General features: G+C 39.4%; 1 protein-coding gene and 1 long non-coding RNA gene across 3 annotated transcripts in view; one reads left to right on the top strand and one right to left on the bottom strand.

The window, feature by feature from the left end:
* Positions 1-20,723, bottom strand: part of LOC122972223 (NACHT, LRR and PYD domains-containing protein 12-like) — a 120,841-nt gene that overhangs the window by 97,805 nt on the left and 2,313 nt on the right. Inside the window, exons 3-20 of one of the 2 annotated variants that reach the window (XM_044339147.1) lie at positions 16,620-16,733; positions 16,070-16,290; positions 12,821-14,627; positions 12,337-12,507; positions 12,059-12,229; positions 11,774-11,938; positions 11,468-11,635; positions 11,191-11,364; positions 10,782-10,955; positions 9,318-9,491; positions 8,955-9,128; positions 8,702-8,869; positions 7,496-7,669; positions 7,207-7,395; positions 4,853-5,026; positions 3,632-3,805; positions 3,386-3,556; positions 995-3,111 (exon numbers count right to left, since the gene is read on the bottom strand). In XM_044339147.1, coding sequence (XP_044195082.1) covers positions 3,102-3,111; positions 3,386-3,556; positions 3,632-3,805; positions 4,853-5,026; positions 7,207-7,395; positions 7,496-7,669; positions 8,702-8,869; positions 8,955-9,128; positions 9,318-9,491; positions 10,782-10,955; positions 11,191-11,364; positions 11,468-11,635; positions 11,774-11,938; positions 12,059-12,229; positions 12,337-12,507; positions 12,821-14,627; positions 16,070-16,290; positions 16,620-16,733 — 4,573 coding nt within the window. In that variant the 3' untranslated portion in view covers positions 995-3,101. Of the gene's footprint in view, positions 1-994; positions 3,112-3,385; positions 3,557-3,631; positions 3,806-4,852; positions 5,027-7,206; positions 7,396-7,495; positions 7,670-8,701; positions 8,870-8,954; positions 9,129-9,317; positions 9,492-10,781; positions 10,956-11,190; positions 11,365-11,467; positions 11,636-11,773; positions 11,939-12,058; positions 12,230-12,336; positions 12,508-12,820; positions 14,628-16,069; positions 16,291-16,619; positions 16,734-20,723 lie in introns of those variants that run through there. The other variant, XM_044339142.1, reaches the window with a different exon arrangement.
* LOC122972291 lies at positions 349-12,500 on the top strand. The gene is made up of 3 exons (XR_006399700.1): positions 349-441; positions 7,986-7,994; positions 12,490-12,500. It is a non-coding gene; the product is annotated as an uncharacterized LOC122972291 (long non-coding RNA).

The raw sequence follows: 20,723 nt of genomic DNA, 5'->3' as shown, positions 1-20,723 counted from the left end.
CATGCAGCTCAGTCATAAAGAGACATTTAACTGCAGACATATAGATATAGATATTGTTCTTCATAGTTTAATGAGTACAGATTTAGGTTATTCTTATATTTGAACACCCAGAAATGACTGATGTGACCCTTAATCACAAACTGTGTAGTTACTCTGTATGTGTGTTCTTGAACATGTTGATGTTTTACAGGCTGTATCATAAACTACTGCACTCAGATCGTATATATTTATAAAGATAAATAGTTTATCAGAACAAAGAGGAGAACAACACATATATTATTAAGTTAAATATATATATATTTATGGTATATACTGTATGCTGAGAGGGATCAAACTGATCCAGGAAGGGGCCAAAACCACAAGTAGCACCGTCAGCAGAAGTATGGTGCGTTCAGGGACAATCATGTGAAACTAATTTTCATGTAGAAACACAAAGGTCAAGTCTTCCACATGTATTTTCAAACATAAAAGTCAAAAAACAAGGACACTGGGAAACTAGAAAAGAGGAAGACCAAGACACTTTTTATTTGCAAAAATGTAATATAGTTTACAAAAAAAACAAGAATGATGTGTTACACAAACAAAAACCAAAAACTAACAACAAACGAGGACATAAAGGAACAACAACATGAAAGGTACAGCACAGTAAGAAATGTAACTATATAAAAAATAATGGAGAAAAGAGAGGACTGAGTGAAAATTATGAAGTAAATAATTACACAAAGTAGAACTGAGTTAATTCAGAGTATTGAGTCAGCAGCTTTGCTTCATTCTGAAAGGAAACGCAGCAAACTGGGTGAAGAATTTGTGTTTTTTGGGATATAAAATTTAGACATCAAGATGTGAAAATTGACAATATATTGAAAGGAATTATTCTCGTGTCAGAAGAATACAGTAACATCAAGTCAGAAGTCAAATCAAAGGTAAAAAGCTCATTAATGAAGCTGAAAATATGAGTAGCGAGCTAATGCCAAAAGTTTTTTTTGGTGTTAACAAAAAGTACAAAGATCTGCAATGTCTACATATTTTGCAGTAAACTTGAATAAATATGATGCAGAAATTTAAAATGGACTTATGAAATGTTCTTACTTGACGTATCTCAGTCTGTATCGCCTGGAGTTAATCTGCATCTGTGCACATCTTTCTCTTGGTTTTGTTTGCATTTAAATCTCCACGTTGTTTCAAAATAAACAAATGTGTTGGGAGGTGAACTTGTGGTTTGGAGTCTCTGGGTTGCTCTCCGCTCTGCTGAGTGTACAAAACACATGACAGATCTTTAGTTTTGTGATGTCCACAAAGCTGCAGTGAATCATATTTTTGTCAAAAACAAGCGAGTTGAACTTGAACATGGAGCAGAGTGAGATTCAATGAATGTTAATGATCTGTGGTTTGGTACTGAGCTGCTGTCAATAAACACTGATCACCTTCAACACTGACTGTGGTCTCTGCTTTCGTAGTTCAGGTAATTAGAGATTCCATTTGGGAAAAACAGGTGCACACACTTTCACTTTTAGATGTCTATCCACTCTTACAGCTATCATAACTCACTGAACTGTCAATCAATTTTTCAGTGGTTTGGGTTCACAAAATGCCAGGCATTTATTTGAATACAGACTAGTTAGTTGACCAAAAATAGTTGATAATAATTAAAAGGTGAGCTTTCTGGTTGTAATTATTACAACTTCACATGTCCTGTTTTTAATATTCATACTTTAATACTCTACTGACATTTCTCACATTATTTACAAAAATGTATAAAAATGTAAAATGATGACTGAGTTAGGTGTTTGGGCTCTTGTTGGTTCCTATGTGTGCATGTGGCGTATCCAGGTTTGGTGTCAATATAGAGGCTATAGATATATAGAAGAGTTTGGAATGTTGCTGTGCAGTGTTGCCTTAATTTGTGAAAGCTGCTCACAAGCCAATGTGAGAGGCTGAAGTGATGGTTAGTTGCATTTATGGTCAATGCCATCCTGAGTTTCAATGTTCACCAACATCAAATATATCTTCCAAAGTGACAGCTGAGGCCCGTCCCACAGACTGGATGAGGTATCCATGTGTATACTGTATATCTATTGTCAGCATCTAACAGATGGCTGACCATGGCTAACCAGCCATGAGCAGCTGTTGTCCACATGCAAGTCTGCTTATTATAAGCAACTTTGGGCTTGTTTTTCTGTAAAGTCGCTTACAAATATTGGTAGTGTCATACCACACACACTATTACCATACTATTACTATACTGAGCAACAAAGATGCTCAGCTTTGTCCACCACCATTGTGGCGATCAGAGGCACGTGTTGACTGGTGGTCACCATTTAATCACAGCCTCTGTTCAAATCTCATGGTCAACTCATTGACTGGAACTCCTGTGATTGTGTGTATAGATACTGTGATAACAGCTTGGGGCTCAAATTCAAACCTTCACTTTTCATCCTGAGTCCCATCAGTTCACAGGTTGTTTTTTTGGGGGGGGCTTGTTTCCAAAGTGTAGTTGCTTATTTGGGCTTGCTCCCTATATGTCTAATGTTAAATTAAGTTTGACTGAGCTCCATGTAAGTTGTCAAATATTGCTGCCTTCTGTCAGAATCACGCATGTACTAACTGACATTAAAATTCTTAACTGTGCCCTGGTCACACAGTGAGGTGGTGTGGCTTATTGACATGTTTTTAATAGTTCATGGACAACAACGGAGATCTACAGTACAGAGGAATAAGATATATCAGGCTTTGGATACATACACAATACTTTTAGTAGATCAGTTTGTTTACTAACAATACTTGTTAGTAGTTGTTGGTTTGGATCCAAACATGCGCTTTGTTAATAAGAAGAAAAATAGAGAAAATCCAAAAATATCACTTAAAATGTCTAGATAACATTCATCATCTACATAATTTAATTGCTTTTTCTTTTTTTTGTTTTTTTAAGAACTTCTGACTGTCTTTGCTGCTGAAAGGATACCCTGTTCTGAGGAAAGTGATGGAGGTTGGAGTCGGTGTGGGATGCACGTTTTGATACTGATATATCACCTCTGGGTGGAGTTTCAAGTGAGCCATGTGCTCACATAATTTCAATATTCTTACCTTGTAAGGGTGACACCTTAATCCATCCTGTAGAGATAAAGGTAAAAGTTATCTGCAGGTCAACTCATCTGATCACAGCCCTCCTCTCACTTGGAAACAAAGCTACTCTCTGATCTGAGTGGTTATTGCTTTCTGTCTGGCTGTCCAAAACTGAAGTTAAGTGTTTAATAAGTGTAAATCTGATACTTAAACACAGATTGAGAAAATAGTTTATATTTAGCAGAAAATGGCAGATTTCTAACTTTTTAATTACCACTAGCTCACATGAATCAACCGAAAATGCGTCCAACCTACTACTGACCTCAGAGTCTCCAGAGCACACAGTGGATTCCCCAGTAGAGCAAACAGTTGTTTCACTGGTGAACAGTCCAGGTTAAAACTCAGATCCAGCTCTTTCAAATTGCATTGTGTGGAACAGAAAGCTGAATTCAGATAACCAAAGCCTTCATTATTCAGATCACTGCTTGTCAACCTGCAGAAAGAGAAGGAGTTTAAGAAACCAGTGCTAATGTTTTAGCTCCATCCCAATGTAAAAATGTGTCTGTACCTCAGAGTTCCCAAATGACAATGTGGATTCTGCAGACATGATAATAGATGCCCAGTCCCCAAATTCTTCATGTCATTGTAACCCAGGTCCAGCTCCCTCAGATGGGAGGGGTTGAACTCAAGTGCTGTTTTCAGAAAAGCACAGCTGTTGTCTGTCAATCCACAGTATCTGAGCCTGCAGGAGGACACACAGTTAAATTAACAGGGTACATTACTTATTGTAAGTCATTACTCCATAAACTCTATGGCAACATGCATCTACCTCATAGGAGACGTTAGGAGTTTGTCCCTAACTTTAATTTCTGTGAGATGGCAGACAGACATTTTTTTTTCAATGTTATATATTTTGGTGGCTGACTGACAGGGTTTTTAGTCACAATAATTTAAAAAACTGTTTTCAGTACAGCTTGTTGTTTTCAGCACAATCTGTCAACATAACCTCTGACATATTATCAGCAGTCGAAGTAGATGTGGCTAACTTTGTTAGAAAACAGCTGCCTACTTCCACATCCAGCAGGCTCAGAACAACATGATCATCCCATTGGAGTGGCGTTTGAATGTAAGTTCAATATTCACTCTTCTTTTAGCCCTGGTTTCCACTAGCTCCTGAGGGAAATATCTGGCTCTAAGCTGCTAAGTGCCAGCCTGTCTCTAACTTGGGGTCACCATATGGGTCTGCATGCGCTTTTGTCTTAAGAAAGTTACTCTTTTGTAAAGGGGTGGGGTTGTTACTGCATATGACACCCTTCACATTATACAGAATAATGTAATGAATTGTTTATATAATAATAGAATACAATAGAATACAACTTTTTTGTCCACCTGGATGGACAATAAAGTGATATTCTATTCTATTCTATAAATCAGTGGCTGCTCCCAAAGATGAGTTTGCAATATCATGAAAACAGAAGGCATGTAGTTGCTGTGTGGACTTTTGTTTGTAAGAAAAGGGGGTCTGAGTGGGTGTTACAGTGTGTATGTGTACAAAAGTTGTAGTGTACTTCCTGATTCATGTAAAGAAATCCCTAGCTATGCTACTTCAACAACAACATTACCTAAAAGGTCCAAATGCAGAACATTATCCAGAAGAATAGTATTGTCCCTGCATATGCACCTCTGTTAATGTAACACAGTCACAAAAATAGAGCACCTTAAATTTCAGCCATCATTTGTATCTAAGCCCTGTCTCCAAAATAAAATTCAATCCTGCAACTGCACCAACCTCAGAGTCTCCAGTCTGCAGTGTGGACTCCCCAGTCCAGCAGACAGTAGCTGCACTCCTGAATCCTGAAGCTTGTTGTCACTGAGATCCAGCTCTCTCAAATGGGAAGGGTTGGACTTCAGAGCTGAGGCCAGAGAAGCACAGCTGATCTCTGACAAACTGCATTTGTTCAGTCTGAACAATAAAAGAAGGCACAATAATTATTTAAGATATTAAATCCACACCATTAAATTATGTAGATTTGTGAGACAAGAATTTAAAGAGTGAGAATACATTCCGTGTTTAGCCCATCTCTCTCTGTTGTACAATTGTGAGAGATGGCTCATAGGATGAGTGAGGATGGGAAGGAGAGGTAGGTTTAGGGAGCTGTGTCTTTAATAATAAAATAATAACTCCATCTCAGTTCAGTGGCAACAACCTTGGACACTGAAGTAAAAACTCCTAGTATTTCAGGTGTTTACCCCTCTGTTTCTTGTTGGTTCCCTGTTTGTTCTCTCTCTCTGTCAGAGTGTGTCTTTCCCTCCTGCTGCCTATCAACCTACACACCTGTGACCCATCCACTTATCAAGCTCCTGCAGTATATACACCCCAGCTCTTCACTCCAGTCTTCGCCAGATGATCAGTTTGCCAGCGTGGTACTAATGTTACAGCCAAGTTAAAACTCCTAGTCAGTAAATCTCTTGTGGTTGCCTGAACTCTGTTTGACTCTGTGTTTTCCTGTGCCTCAGGTTCATTATTCCCCTGTGGTCTCTGTCTGCCTGCCCCACTCCACTGTTATTCTGGCTCAACTCTCCAAACCTAGTATTATAGTAGTATCTTCTAATAAATGTAATGCATAATGATATTATGAAGGACCACAAGAGACATGGAAATAGTAATAAGTAGTAAGCAGTTCATTAATTAATAACTAACTGTAAAATTAAAAAGATGAATTATAAAATGAATTTACAAATGCAATTATCCTTCAATAAACTGTTCAAATTAAAAAGAGATTTACAAAGCAACTTTAAAATAGTCAATAAAAACATCATTTAAAAATTAATGAATTCTTTAATAAAAATGGAATTTCAAAATCAATTTGAAAATGCAGTTTTTAAAAGAGAACTAAAGCACTGACTTTGAAAACTGAATTAAGAATACAGCTTTTAATCAGACATTTAAAAGAGCAATTCTTTTTTCCCATTTGCATTTCTATTTCCTTGCTGCTTTTCCTTTTCCTATTCACTATTGGATTTGCTGCCTCTCCATTCAGACTTTCAGTGATGCTTTTGGTCCCTGCACTGCTAAACAATGCAAATCAGTCTCTGTTGAGTCTTGTCAGTACAAGCTGTCATGTTATGTCCATGGTTTGTTTGTAGTGATACTCAGGTTTTATTCTAACAAATGTGTGCTGGCTATGTTGTATGTATGTAAATAACACATGTCTGATTGATGATTAGTGCCAATCATAATGGCGGAGAATCAAACCATGGACATAATGTGACAGCCTGTACTGACAAGACTCAACAGAGCTTTTATTATGAAGACCAGGAGCCACTGACAGGAGGGGGCAAGGGTTTCCTCCTTGCATGCCTCCCATGAAAATCAAACTTATGCAGTCTTTTTCTGATGGTAGATGCATGTACTTTGAAATCAACTGTGGCAAGAGCTACCTGTAGGTCCCATGATGGCATTTTAGGGTTGTTGGAGACTTCTTTATGCATCTTGCAGTCTGCTCTTAGGCTGAACTTGCTAGTACAGCCTGACCTGGCCATGTTGGCAGTCGTTTTAAATGTTCTGAACTTTTAAATTATTTTCTGGACAGTGGAATTGCTGATTTCTAATTGTTTGGAGAACTTTTTAAATCCCTTCCAAGACTAATATGCATCTACAACCTTTTTTCTGAAGGCCTTAGAGAGCTCTTTTGATGGTGATACCACTCAATTCAACAATCAAGAGAGAATAAAACTAAATGTCTGAGGTTTAAATAAGACAGGCTCCTCCACAATCCTCTCTGACAAAGTTTTAATCATTTGCACCTGATGTGGTGCACTTAATCCTAATTTTAGGCATTGTATGTAGTAATAAACATGGTTCTAACTTCCTTACAAGAAAATTGCATTTCGATCAATTACATTATACAAATCATTTTTAAAAGACATTATTTTTATTTGTTTAGTTTAGACATTTTATTTGTTTAGTTATATTACCTCCATCTCTCACTTTTGTTTAAATTAAAATAAAATGTCCATATGTTTACATACATTGAAAAATATATGTTTTCATGGGTGTCCTATCTTTTTCACATGACTGTATTACCAAATAGCAACAATTGTTTGGCAAACTGATTGTCACTTCAATAGAGCTGTCCTGACCTCAGAGTCTTCAGTCTACAGTTTTGATTCCCCAGTCCAGCAGACAGTAGCCTCACTCCTGAATCCTGCAGGTTGTTGTAACTCAGATGCAGCTCTCTCATACTGGAGATGCTGGACTTGGGCTTATACTTTGACAGCACTGAAGCCAGAAAGGCACAGGAGCTCTCTGTCAGTTGACAACTATCAAGTCTGGTGAAAGAATGAATATGAGTTCAGTCAGATGTGATAAAAACTATTGTCTTGTCATGAGAAATATAACATCTACATAAGTAACATCAAATGACTTCACCTCAGAGTCTCCAGTTTACAGTGTGGACTCTCCAGTCCAGCAGACAGCAGCTTCACTCCTGAATCCTGAAGGTTGTTGTCACTCAGATCTAGCTCTCTCAGATTGGAAACTTCAGACATCAGAGCTGAGGCCAGAGAAGCACAGCTGACCTCCATCAGTCCACAGATAACAAGCCTATAATTAGTAAATGCATATCAAATCAGACATATTATACTAATAAACAATATCCACCTTTTGTGGTAATTTACAGCTGTGTTTAAAGTAAAAACATACAGACCAAAGTGCTTTGCAATTTTCCTTGTTACTTCTGCACATAAATACATCTGCTAAGCTGCTCACAATGACTAAACTCTGGGATATTAAAGTACATAAGTTGCAGTAAATGTTTTTTGTACAGCGTGATTACAGTAATTCTCAGGCATCATGTTACACTCTCATCTAAAACTTTTGTAATCCCTACTGTCCACTGTGGGCATCTGGTACATCACAGTCTTCTTTTGTCTTAGTTTGTTCAGCAGACACAGAGACTATCTGTTTTTTTTCTTTATTTTTCTTGTATGCATACAAGATCACATATACTGAACAGAATGTCCTTAAGGTAGAGTTTTGCATGCATGTGAGGATTTTTTCCTGACACCAAAAGTTGTTTTTGCAAGCACATTAGCTATCTTAGCTGGAATTATGTTGCCTGCAAGTGGGAAATTACAGCAATCTTTTCTCATCAAACCAATTGTTAGACATGTACAATCACAACATGTATTCAAAACAGACTTAATAGACATACTTTCATTATTCAATTAAACATGGCATATTTTCCTCACTAAATGGCTGCATCTGTCTTTGGGATGCTGATACAAATAGCCAAGTAAATTTTTGTGTAGTCACAAAGTGGACAGCTTAAGTGGGTAAAATCCTTCACACGTGTAGAGCTCATAAATTGGGTCATGTGAAAAGAACAAATTTTCTCGATCACTTAATTTATAATAATAATAATATTTTAACTTATATAGCACTGTCTAGCATAAGCACAATGTTCTTTACATATTAAATTGATTACAGAATGATGAATACAGAATAAAATGGCATATGACATATTTGGTAAAAGTGTTCATCCTTCTCAGCTGGTTTATTTTCAAACAAAGAACAAAACACATTCACACATGGATGCACAGGAGTTTAGAAAAATAAGACACTATTTGAACTGACCTCAGAGTCTCTAATCTACAATTTTCCAATCCAGCACACAGTAGTTTCACTCCTGAATCCTGCAGCTTGTTCTCATTTAGATCCACTTCTCTCAGATGGGAGGGGTTGGTCTTCAGAGCTGAGACCAGAGAAGCACAGCCTTTCCCTTTGACCATACAGCATACCAACCTGTAGAATGAGGAAGATTTAAGAACACTATTACTGTTCTGTCAATTCAGTTCCATTTAGAGTAAAAAGACAGTGCCTCAAATACCCCAGAGTTTCCAGTCTACAGTGTGGACTCTCCAGAAAATCACACAGAAGCTTCACTCCTGAATCCTGCAGCTCGTTATGACTGAGATCCAGCTCTATCAGATGGGAGGGGTTGGACTTCAGAGCTGTGGCCAGAGATGGACAGCTGATCTCCGTCAGTCCACAGTTATCAAGTCTTTCATGAGCGGATACATATCAAATTAGTTGAATTGCAATATAGGATCTAAATTCTATATCAATTTCTAGACACCATCTGAGTGCAATGATAGCATTAATGTGTTTAGTATGATTTAATACAAAAAGCATAAGCATCATCTGCTTAAAAATGAAAGGGGTAGACTAAACCACAGTTGGGTGAACTGACCTCAGGGTCTCCATTTCAAAGTCTGAAATCTCTAATATATCACACAGCAGCTTCACTCCTGAGTCCTGCAGCTTGTTGTCACTTAGATCCAGCTTTTTCAGATGGGAGGGGTTAGACTTCAGAGCTGAGGCCAGAGAAGCACAGCTGATCTCTGACAAACTGCAGTCCATCAATCTAAAAAACAATTAAGCATGCATATCTTGCTTGACATCATGTAGTGTTTAAGCTGGCAGTATTCTTGTTTTTACGGTCAACATTATTGTGGAGTGGTTTGATCAATGCAGTTTGTACTGACTTCCAGTCAGCACTTTTAAAAATGTTTGCATGATTGTATTAAAAGTCCCCCCCAGTGCACCATTATCAACAATGTATCAACAGCCCCCCTTTCTTTCTCTCTCAACCCAACCGGTCAAAGCAGATGGCCGCACACCAAAAGCCAGGTGCTTGAGGTTTCTACCTGTTAAAGGGGATTTTTTCCTTGCCACTGCCACCAAGTGCATGCTCATGGGGGTATTGTTAGGTCTCTGTAAATTAAAGAGTATGGTCTAGACCTGCTCTATGTGAAAAGTGCCCTGAGATGACTTTTGTCATGATTTGGTGCTATATAAATAAACATTAATTGATTGATTGATTAATTGATCTCACAGTTTCCAGTAAGTTATGGCATCAGTTGGATCTGAGCTGACGCAAACACTTAGAGCTCTATTTTAGTGTTGGCACACAGTGCAGAATGCAGCTCCGCCCAGTGAAAATAACAAAGAACTGGTACTTTCCTGGAGCACACTGAGGTTATTTCCTCAACTGTGTCAGTTTGGTATTTTTGTGACTTGCTGTGAACTGTGCACTGCAGTAGGAGGAAAGGAGTAGAGAGTGTGGCAATGCCAGTCCAGTAGCGCACTGCAGTCTTGGTACCCAGAACCCAGTGGGTCTCAATCTGACTGCCACCCACCTGCTCAGAGAAGGTTGAGAGCTCAGCACACATGCTACGTGTTCCATGATATGTTGGTGGTGAAGGCACACCTATATATACCTCTCTGAAACCACTTTTGTTCTACATTTTTTAACCAGCTGATAACTCAAGTTGCCCACAGTTAATATCTGTGTACTCAGTACACATTGGTTGTTCATGGCAAAGACACATGAACTGCACAAACAATCTAGCTGTCATATTCACATGAACATGGCAAGGCAAAAGATTATTCATGTTCACACTAGACGCTCCCTTAAAATCTAGACAGTGTTGCTCAACATTATGTTGTTCCAATAAGTGGGCTTTGCCATTTAACTATTGTAGTGACATTGCCTGGATCTTCATATATTAGACAACTATGTACTTACAGAACTATTAAAGGATAAGGCTGGTAATTTTCTATATTTTTCTTATTGTCAACAAATCTCATCTGCAGAGCCAAACCAATAAAATACAAAAAATTGCAGGCAATATCCTTTTAAGTGCTACATTACCTCAGAGTCTTCAGTCTACAGTGTGAATTCTCCAGAAAATCACACAGCAGCTTCACTCCTGAATCGTTTATCTTGTTTTCACTGAGATCCAGCTCTCTCAGATGGCAAGGGTTGGACTTCAGAGCTGAGGCCAGAGAAGCACAGCTGATCTCTGACAGTTCGCAGCTGCCAAGCCTAATTACAGAATGTGTGATACATATAAGTGGTATTAAAATATAGTGCAATGTATTTTAAAGATATAACATGCATACGTATAAAGGAATGTAAACAAATATTTAACCATGCCACCTCACCTGCCTTAGCACAAAATTAGTTTTTCTAGAAAAATTATGTATTTCAGTGATCATTTGTTTCTGTGACCAAAGAGCCTTGTCTCCATAATAAAACTTATTGCAGTATCTGAACTAACCTCAGAGTCTCCAGTATACAATCTGAACTCTCCAGTTCAGCAGACAGCAACGTCACTCCTGAATCCTGAAGGTTGTTGTTCATCAACTCCAGCTCTCTCAGATGGGAAGGGTTGGACTTCAGAGCTGAGGCCAGAGAAGCACAGCTTTTGTCTGTTAGTCCACAGCCATTAAGTCTGCAATCAGAAGATGTATATCAAAGTGTGTACTAAAAAGTTGTTTAATAATATTCCCCACCTGATCATCCAGCCTCCTCCATTTTCATATAAGTAAACTTACTTGAGAGTCTCAAGTTGATTCTTAAAATCTCCTGACAGCAGCTTCTTCTCTGACTTCTGTAGGAACTTGCTGTAGCTCAGATCCAGCTCTCTCAATTGGGAGGGTTTGGACATCAGAACTGAGGCCAGTGAAGCACAGCCTCTCATTGACAACCTGCAGAACCTCAATCTGAATACATTTAAGAGGGTAAAGAGCATTGTGACTTGGTGTGCTTATAACTATTTTGTTAATCAGCTATACAGAACTTAATTTATTGACACCACACATAATGTTTATGAGCAAAGAACTAATAAAGCACACTCTCACCTCAGAGTCTCTAGTGTCTTCCATTTATGAGACAGCCAACACAGTCTTGAATCCCACAGTATGGAGTTATTACTCAGGTCTAGCTCTTTCAGATGGGAGGGATTGGACTCTAGAGCTGAGGCCAAAGAAGCACCACTGATCTCAGAAAGTGAACAGTTTTGCAGCCTGTAATTAGACAAATCACAACAAATCAAACTTATTGTACCAAAATCCATCAAAAACATCATTTTCTATTTTGTATCTGACAGCATGTAAATGTATATAAATGGGAAGATTTAAACAAACCTCAGGGTCTCCAGTCTACACTCAGCATTCTCCAAAAGATCGCACAGAAGCTTAATGTGTGATGGCAAAAAATAGTTGTTACTTAGGTCCAGCTCTCTCAGTTGGGAGGGGTTGGACTTCAGAGCTGAGAGTAGATAGCCAAGGCCTTCTGGTTCCATCTTACAGTTTAACCTGTCATTAGAGAATACATTTTAAATCAGGCATGTTGTACCAGAAACTGCTGCATAAGCAAATTGTGGGCCACGATTTTTATTTATTAAGATATTAAGCAAACTAACCTCAGAATCTCTAGTTTACAGTGTGGGCTCTCCAATGCAGCAGACAGCAGCTTTGCGTCAGACTTTTCTATATATTTTTCAGTCCTCACGTACAACTCTCTCAGATGAGATGGGTTTGACTTGAGAGCTGAGGCCACAGCTTGACAGTACCAGAAGTCAAAGTCATAACATCTGTAATTACAAATTTGACATTAAAACAGTGCCAAGATCAAGTGTAGCAATAGTAAAACTAATAGTAAAATATTCTTATACCTCTCTACTTCTCAAGAGTTGTAAAGTGCTTTGTGTAAAATTCAGTCACTGTGGAATGGATTTATTGTTCTGTTATTTTTGTTGTTCTATTCTATTTCATTTTATCTAGTCCTGAATTGAATCATAAATAATGGATTTAGGGGAGCTGAAGTCCGTTATAGTCCACTCTAGAAAGAAAATTCAGAGTAGGCATCACAAACAGCAAAGATGTTTTTGTGTAATCTGGATTTACCGAGCCTTTCTGCAGTTGCTCACAGCTTGGATCAGTCTCCGTCGTCCCTGCTGTGATGTGTTGTACTTCATCAGGTCCAACTCATCCAGAACCTCCTCTGACATCTGCAGCATGTAGGCCAGACCTGAGCAGTGGATCTCAGAGAGTTTCTTCTCTGATCTGTTCTCTGACTTCAAGAACTCTTGGATCTCCTGATGTACTGAGCGGTCGTTCATCTCCATCAGACAGTGGAAGATGTTGATGTTTCTTTCAGGAGAGCTATAGTACATGCTCTCCTTCTTCAGGTTTTCGATGACTCTCTGGATAATTTCTGGACTGTTCTCTGTCCAACCTAGCAGCTCTCCTAAGAGACTCTGGTTGGACTCTTGAGAGAGGCCATGAAGGAAGCGAACAAACAGGTCCAAGTGGCCATTTTCACTTTGTAGGACTTTCCCTAAGGACCTGCTGAGGTACACCTCCAAGTTTACGCCAATGTTACCATATCTAGTCCATTCTGGTCCCAGGAAGTCCTCCAGTACCTCTGTATTCCAGTTGGTGTAACAGTGGTACATGTAGACCGCAGCCAGAAACTCTTGAACGCTCAAATGAACAAAGCAGTAGACTGTTTTCTGGAAGATCACACTCTCTCTTTTGAAGATCTCTGTACAAAATCCTGATAGCACCGAGGCCTCTGTGACATCAAGACCACACTGCTCCAGGTCTTCCTTGTAAAACATGATGTTTCCTTTCTCCAGTTGTTCAAATGCCAGCCTCCCCAGCTTCAGAAGAACTTCCCTGTCAGCCTCTGTCAGCTCCTGGGGTTTTGTCTCATGTGCCTCATCATACTTGTGCTTCCTCCTCTTTGTCTGAACCAGCAGGAAATGTGAGTACAGGTCAGTCAGGGTCTTGGGCAGCTGTGCTCTCTTGTCTGTAGTCAACATGTGTTCCAGAACTCTAGCAGTGATCCAGCAGAAGACTGGGATGTGACACATGATGTGGAGGCTCCTGGATGTCCTGATGTGTGAGATGATTCTGCCGGACAGCTCTTCATCACTGAATCTCCTCCTGAAGTACTCCTCCTTCTGGGCATCAGTGAAGCCTCGTACTTCTGTTACCCTGTCAACACATGTTCGAGGGATCTGACTGACTGCTGCAGGTCGGGAAGTTATCCAGATGAGAGCCAAGGGAAGCAGCTTCCCCTTGATGAGGTTTGTCAACAGCACATTGACTGATGACTTCTGTGTGACATCAGACACAACCTCATTGTTGTGGAAATCCAATGAGAGTCTGCTTTCATCCAGGCCGTCAAAGATGAACAGAACTTTACAGACAGCGAGCTTCTTTGCTGTGACCTTCTGTAATGTTGGATGGAAAACATGGATCAGCATGAGAAGACTATACTGCTCATCTTTGATCAAGTTCAGCTCCCTGAATGAAAGCAGAATCACCAGACTGACATCTTGGTTTTCCAAGCCCTCTGCCCAGTCCAGAGTGAACTTCTGCACTGAGAAGGTTTTTCCAACACCAGCGACACCGTTCGTCAGAACAACTCTGATGTATTTCTGTTGGTCAGGTAAGACTTTAAAGATGTCATGATACTTGATTGGAGCATCCTGGAGGGTCATCATCTTGGAAGCTGTTTCAAGCTGCCTCACCTCATGTTGGGTATTAACGTCTTCACTCTGTCCCTCTGTGATGTAGAGCTCAGTGTAGATCCTGTTGAGGATGGTTCCACTTCCTGCTTCATCACTTCCTTCTATTGCAAATTCACATCTTCTTCTTAGATGGATTTTATGTTCATCTAAAACCTTCTGCAGACTGCTTTCTTCTGGAAGATAATAAATCATAAGTAATGTAATAGTTACCCTGAATGATATCAGTATTACGAGCATTTGTGTAGACCTCTTATGAACTGCTATTGGTTAACCCTCCAAGGCAAGAATTGGTGCACTCACGTCTCCATCAGCTTGTCATTTGTAATACCAACAAGACCATGATTTGTCCCCCGTTGCTTTGCTGGAATAATTTACCAAAGGGTTTCTTAGGCAAAAATGACCTTTGGTACCTTGTTTGAAGTCTTAAAATGGAAAACAAAAGACTGAACTGAGGTGACATGTTTGACTAAGGTGAGGTTAATTATATTTTCATTCAGAAATAACAGAACATAACAGAAACGGTCAAGGTCTTGATCATTTGATAATAAATAGAATAATAAATAATAATATATAAATAATAATTTGATATCAACACAGGACTCTTCTATAGGACAGGGCCTTTACAATAGATAATAATAGAGCATCCACCATGAGGTCTTTCAGTTAATAGTGGACTTTATGGGACTATGTGCACAAACACAGTCAATCTGGGGTTTATAATGCTCTTGGGGTTTTGGTTTCCTCTTTATCACATCATTGCTTACTGGACAGAAATTCCCACAGTAGGCCTTGAGGCTACACAGAATGAGCAAGCATGCACTCCCAGTAAAAAGTAGATTCTCGTAACCTCATTGAAAATCACAAGTAACACTGTGCTTTTTCTATTTGTGAAAAAAGTTGACTATTGGACCAGCAACAGCAATGCCAAATCTGCTGTACCATGTCTGGGTGGAGTTGCCCTCCTGACACCATGTCACGCTTGTTTAGAGGGCTGTGTGACCAATCACACAGTGACAGCTGCTTGACTAGTACCGGGAAAGAGTATGTGTGTGAGCATCCATTACAGTCAGGTTGTCTCTTAGCATGAATTTTGCTTTTTAATTAATTTGATCAAAACCATTATATCGCTCCTCCTGTGGAAGCAAGAAACAGATGAGGCTCACAGGTGAGATCTCACAGGTCTTGTCCATTGTAAATTATGTAGTCTGATGTGGGATAAAGGGTCTTCTGTATCTGATGTTGTAGTGCAGAAGTGTCTCAAGGTAAGCTGATTGAAAAAGGGAAGCAGTTATTAATTTCACAGAAGATTTATAGGGTATGCTTCCGCTTAATTGAGAAGTGAGTGCATCATTCTGTCTCGGAGCTCAAGGCAAAAGCTTAGTGGGGTTAACCAATAACAATAGCTCAATAGAGAGCAGAGCACATCCAGAATGTAATATAATGTTGTATCTTACGATGAAATTGGTCTTTCTTTTCTGTTTCTTTTCAATATTTACACAATCAGTCATAGAAGAACGAAAATGAGAGGAAAAGTTTTACATCATTTGAAATTAAACAAAATTGGGAAAAGGTTTTACCAATACAAGTCCCATTTTCAGAAGAACTACAGTCTTACTTTGCATGGGCCTTGTCTGACTGTCTGTCTGCAGTCTTGGTCTTGCTCTGGATCTTTTTCCACATTGGGGACAGGAGGACTGTCCTGATGGAGCAGACTGGTCCCTGCATGAGATGATGCACTGACTGCAGAACCAGTGTCCACAGCTGGTAGAGACTGGATCCTGCAGGACGTCCTGACACAAAGCACAGCAGGACAGCTGCTCCTCCACTGAACCTTCACTGCTCACAAATAGAAAAAATGTATTGTTGTATGTATTATTATGAATTAAAATAGCTATAATATAGTTTTTATATTAACAATGAATCACATGACTATTTGTAGTGGTAAATAAAAGGACAGGTAAAGCCTGGCTCACTTCAACTACAGCATCATGGCCCAGCGAGTTTTACTGTTTTACCTTTGGTTTTACCTCATACCATTATTACTATCTTTGATTTATAAAAACATTCCTGGTATGGATTGGATTGACAACGCTTATACAGACTGGTACAACATAGGCTTTTGACTTTCTCCTCAATTAGGTAAAGCAGTAGAAACCATCTCTTACTTTGTGTCTGAGGGTCCAGGTTCATTACTGAAGTTTGGTGGGGAATCTTTAGACCAGTCACTCTTCATAGACAGAGAGCTGGATATTAGAGACTCTGCTCTCTGGTACTGATCCCTGAAAAGAGAAATATTTTCAATTATCCATCTATTCCATCCAAGTGTGGGTACCCCTTTACATTTTCACTCACATAGTTAAACGTTGGTAGAAAAACTAGGCATATTGGTTTGTGCCCACACTGTGTTGGTTTTGGTGAAGTTTGTGGATTTTTTAACCTTTATTTAACCAGGAAAAGTCTCATTGAAATTAAATATCTCTTTTACAAGAGCATTCTGGCCAAGACATGTAGCAGCACAATTACTAGGGTTGCAAACATAAAAAACATAAATTTTACGATGAAAATAACGAGTAAATTACAGAATCATAAAGTATCAAAATATTCATCAGTATTTGTCACAAGTTATCAACATCAGGGATCAAACAGGGCAAAATGAAAGTCAAAACATCTGCAGCCATATGTGCCTGCCTCCAAGTCAATTAGGATTACTTTAAATGCATCCTGTGAGACCAGCTCCTGATGATTCAGGTAACTGTGCAACTGATTCCAAGCAGAGGGAGCAGAATACTTAAACACCCTTTTCCCCTGTTCAGTAAGGGCTTTAGGGACAAATAGTAAGAATAAGTCCTGGGAGCAAAGACAATAACTTCCCATACTTTTCTGAAGGACGTAGATCTGTAGGTAAGATGGAAGCAGACCAAGAATGGCCGAATAAATAAAAAGATAAGTAAGTTCAGAAAGAAAGATCAGAAAGATCAGTAAGGTCTTTAGCTCGTGTTATGTTTTCAGATATGGTTATTAGTAAGGCCTAGGGATGTAATGGTACACAAAATTCATGGTTTGGTATGTACCTTGGTTTTGGGGTCACAGTTCAGTTCAGTGCTGCAGTGAAAACTTACTGACACAGTTTAGTTGTGCTGCGTAAACTATTACTGACAGTTTAGTTGTGCTGCGGTGAAAATTAAATCTTTTTACGGATACTTGACATACATGTTCACAGTCAGAAATGCACACTGCACAGCAAGAAACTTGGCACCTGTCCTGCTGCTTCACAGATATAAAACTTCTAATCCCTGTCAGAAATTAAACACTACTATGATTGGATGTCTGCGGACACTTTCCACAGTTTGAACATATCACATATATGCAACTGTGTTGCATAGAACATGGTGCCTAGTTTCTTGCTGTGCAGTGTGCATTTCCAACTGTGAATGTGTATTTCCGTGTCTCAGCTCCCTCGTGAACAGTACAGTACAACACCTCCAATAATGCTGACACCACACCTGTTCACACCTGGTGAACAAGTGCATCACTTGGAGCAACAACTGACTCCCAATCTTGAGTGATCAATCCATCATATTACCATGGGCTGTGACTTAGAGGTGCTGACTCTCATCCCCACCCTTTCATACTCAACTGCAAGCTGATGGTCACAGATCCTGAGGCTATCATACATGACATGCCTTTTCATACCGAAACCAGGCTATATGTGAGTATTGCATGTGTATTGCGTGTCAGCTAAGTTTCCTGTTTTTCCAGACTCCTTGACTCCCTTAATTCTAAGGAAAGGAGGGACATTACTCAATTTTCACTCATCTTGGATTTTGACCAAATGTGGATAGGCGTCTCTGCACTATGTGTGTGTGTGGTACACACATACACACACAGCGCAGATGATTCCTGTTGTTCTCGTAAGCTAACGTATTTCAGCATTGATAGGTCACAAAACCCTGTTCCCACTCCAAACCATAACAACCACACCTGATGACCTGGCACTCAGCCAGGTCACCTAACTTCCACATATTGGCCCAACTTCCATACTACCCCATATTTCACAGTAGTACCCCTGGCAAGACACCCGGGGGGACAAAGTCATGGCATTCACTGAGGCCACAAAGCACCTGTGGACTGGATAGGCAAACTCCTGTGACCCCTCCAGTATTCTTGCAACTGGTCCACTGGTCCTCCTGAATCTGAGGTTCAATATCGACTGGAGTCTCTTTTTCACACTGGCATAAGCTTTCCCAGGGAAAGTGAGCTGGATTATCCGTGACCTGCATGTCACCTTAAACAGCCCAGCACTATCCAGAGCCATCAGCAGCAGGGCAAATTTGTCAACCCCTAGTTCCTTGCCATTTCAGAACATTTAAACTCTCTCAGTGACTGGTGGCATGAAACAGTTTCCACAAAGAGTGTCCTTAATGCTGCTTCCATTGCCCAACAATACAGTCCCTGAACAGTTCCCATCAAAGTCCTCCCACACTGGAGCTTTTGCTTCAGAGCTCCTTCTTCAGCTTGGCAGCTTCCTTCACTACTGATGACCATCAGCTGGTTTTCAGTGTTATGGACTCTGTTTCTGGACTTTTTGTGTTTTGGGGGTTTTGGTGTTGCTCTGTGTGTGTTTTGTATGTGCCCTGGTTTACAAGTTGTTTGTGATTACTGCATTTGCCATTTGCGTTTGTTTGTTTGTGTAGTGCTTAAGCTTGGTATTGTTTTCCCTATGAGTCCAGGATTTTCTTTAGCTTTAGCTTTGTCTCTGCCTTCCTTTGGTTTTAGTCTTGTCAGTTTGTAACCCCTTGTGTTCCTCATGCGCTGCCATAGTCCTGCTCAGGCTGCTTTCCCCTGTACACCTGAGGCCTGTACTACGAAGCAGGATTTGGGGTTAGCTAGGTAATTTCAGGTTTAACTCTGGGTTTTCAGTCCTAACAGTGGTTCACTTCTTATCAGGGTACATCACCATGGTAACTTATACTGAACAGCTAACCTGCTCCGGAGCAGGTTAACTTCAGAGGATTGGATAACAACCTGTCAACACTCCAAACACTGACCAATCAGATCAATGGAGTCATTATTCCCACAGGATCCCGACATGGACAAAAGTCCTGAGTTACAATACAGTGACAAGTAAAAAAGAGCAATAAATATTTTTATAGGACAGTAGAAACATGTTATTGTCCCAGACTTTCTGATTCCACTCTGGCTAGTGTACAACACTAAACACATGATGATGATTTTAGCTGCATTTTAATTGTGCAAAGTTTATTTTATCCCCTGAGTGACAGCTGACAGTGTGAATGATTTTAACCTCTGATTTCATTACTGCAACTCAAAATAACATGAGACAACAATGTGATGATAGTCGGAAATAAAAACGAAAGCTTGTCTTTTATTAAAAGAAATAATCAACACTGTTAATTGGCTCCCATGAATATAAATGCAACATTTCAGTCAGATAGACTCATCAGTCATTAACTCCTTTTCAGCTCTTTGCTTCGATAGCAGAAACAGTCTGGCATTACTTTTTAAGATTTTTTTCTTTATGTGACATATTCAGAATGGTTTCTTCATCATCCAACTAAACAGCAAAAAATACTCATTCCATCCTGAAGTCATATATAATAATACAGGGAAGCGGCTGTAGTGGAGTAAATATGCTAAGAAAATGAGTAGCCTATCCTGAGCAGAGTTCCTGATCAAAAATAGACATGTTTAAATAACCACTTCTTCCCAGAGACTGTGATCAGTGGAAATGGAAAATGTAATATACATGGAATAGAAAACTGAATAGAAACATTAAAATGGATGCTAACATGAGTAACATGAGCAATATGATGCACTGAATGTCTGTATTGACACATTTTGATCACCTACCATTCATATAAGTTTGCTATGCCATGGCCACCCCACACTAGCTCAAGTTGATCATTGATTAGACTGTCTATAACAAACATCATATCCAAGCATAAGGTATTTTTAATCATAACATGAATACAGTTGTGTTTGTGTTGCTGAGCACAGCATCGGTACTCTTTACAGTAACTTTCATTGAGTTTTATTATTAACCTCACAGAGTCTTTGGCCTCCAAACTTAAAAAGTTTAAAAGTTGTGTAAAAACTATGCTGTTTGAACCCAAAGAATAAAACAGAAGCAATGCCCAGTCTAACTGTTCTACTGGTTTGAAAAGTAAAACTTTTTTAACTTTAAATCCCCTTTTTGCAAAGCAGCAGTATCTTTATTTTAGATGTCAGCTTTACCAGATGGTTGACAG

Source organism: Thunnus albacares, chromosome 21, assembly GCF_914725855.1.
Source record: "Thunnus albacares chromosome 21, fThuAlb1.1, whole genome shotgun sequence".
NCBI lineage: Eukaryota > Metazoa > Chordata > Actinopteri > Scombriformes > Scombridae > Thunnus > Thunnus albacares.
This window is presented reverse-complemented; position numbering and strand designations above follow the sequence as displayed.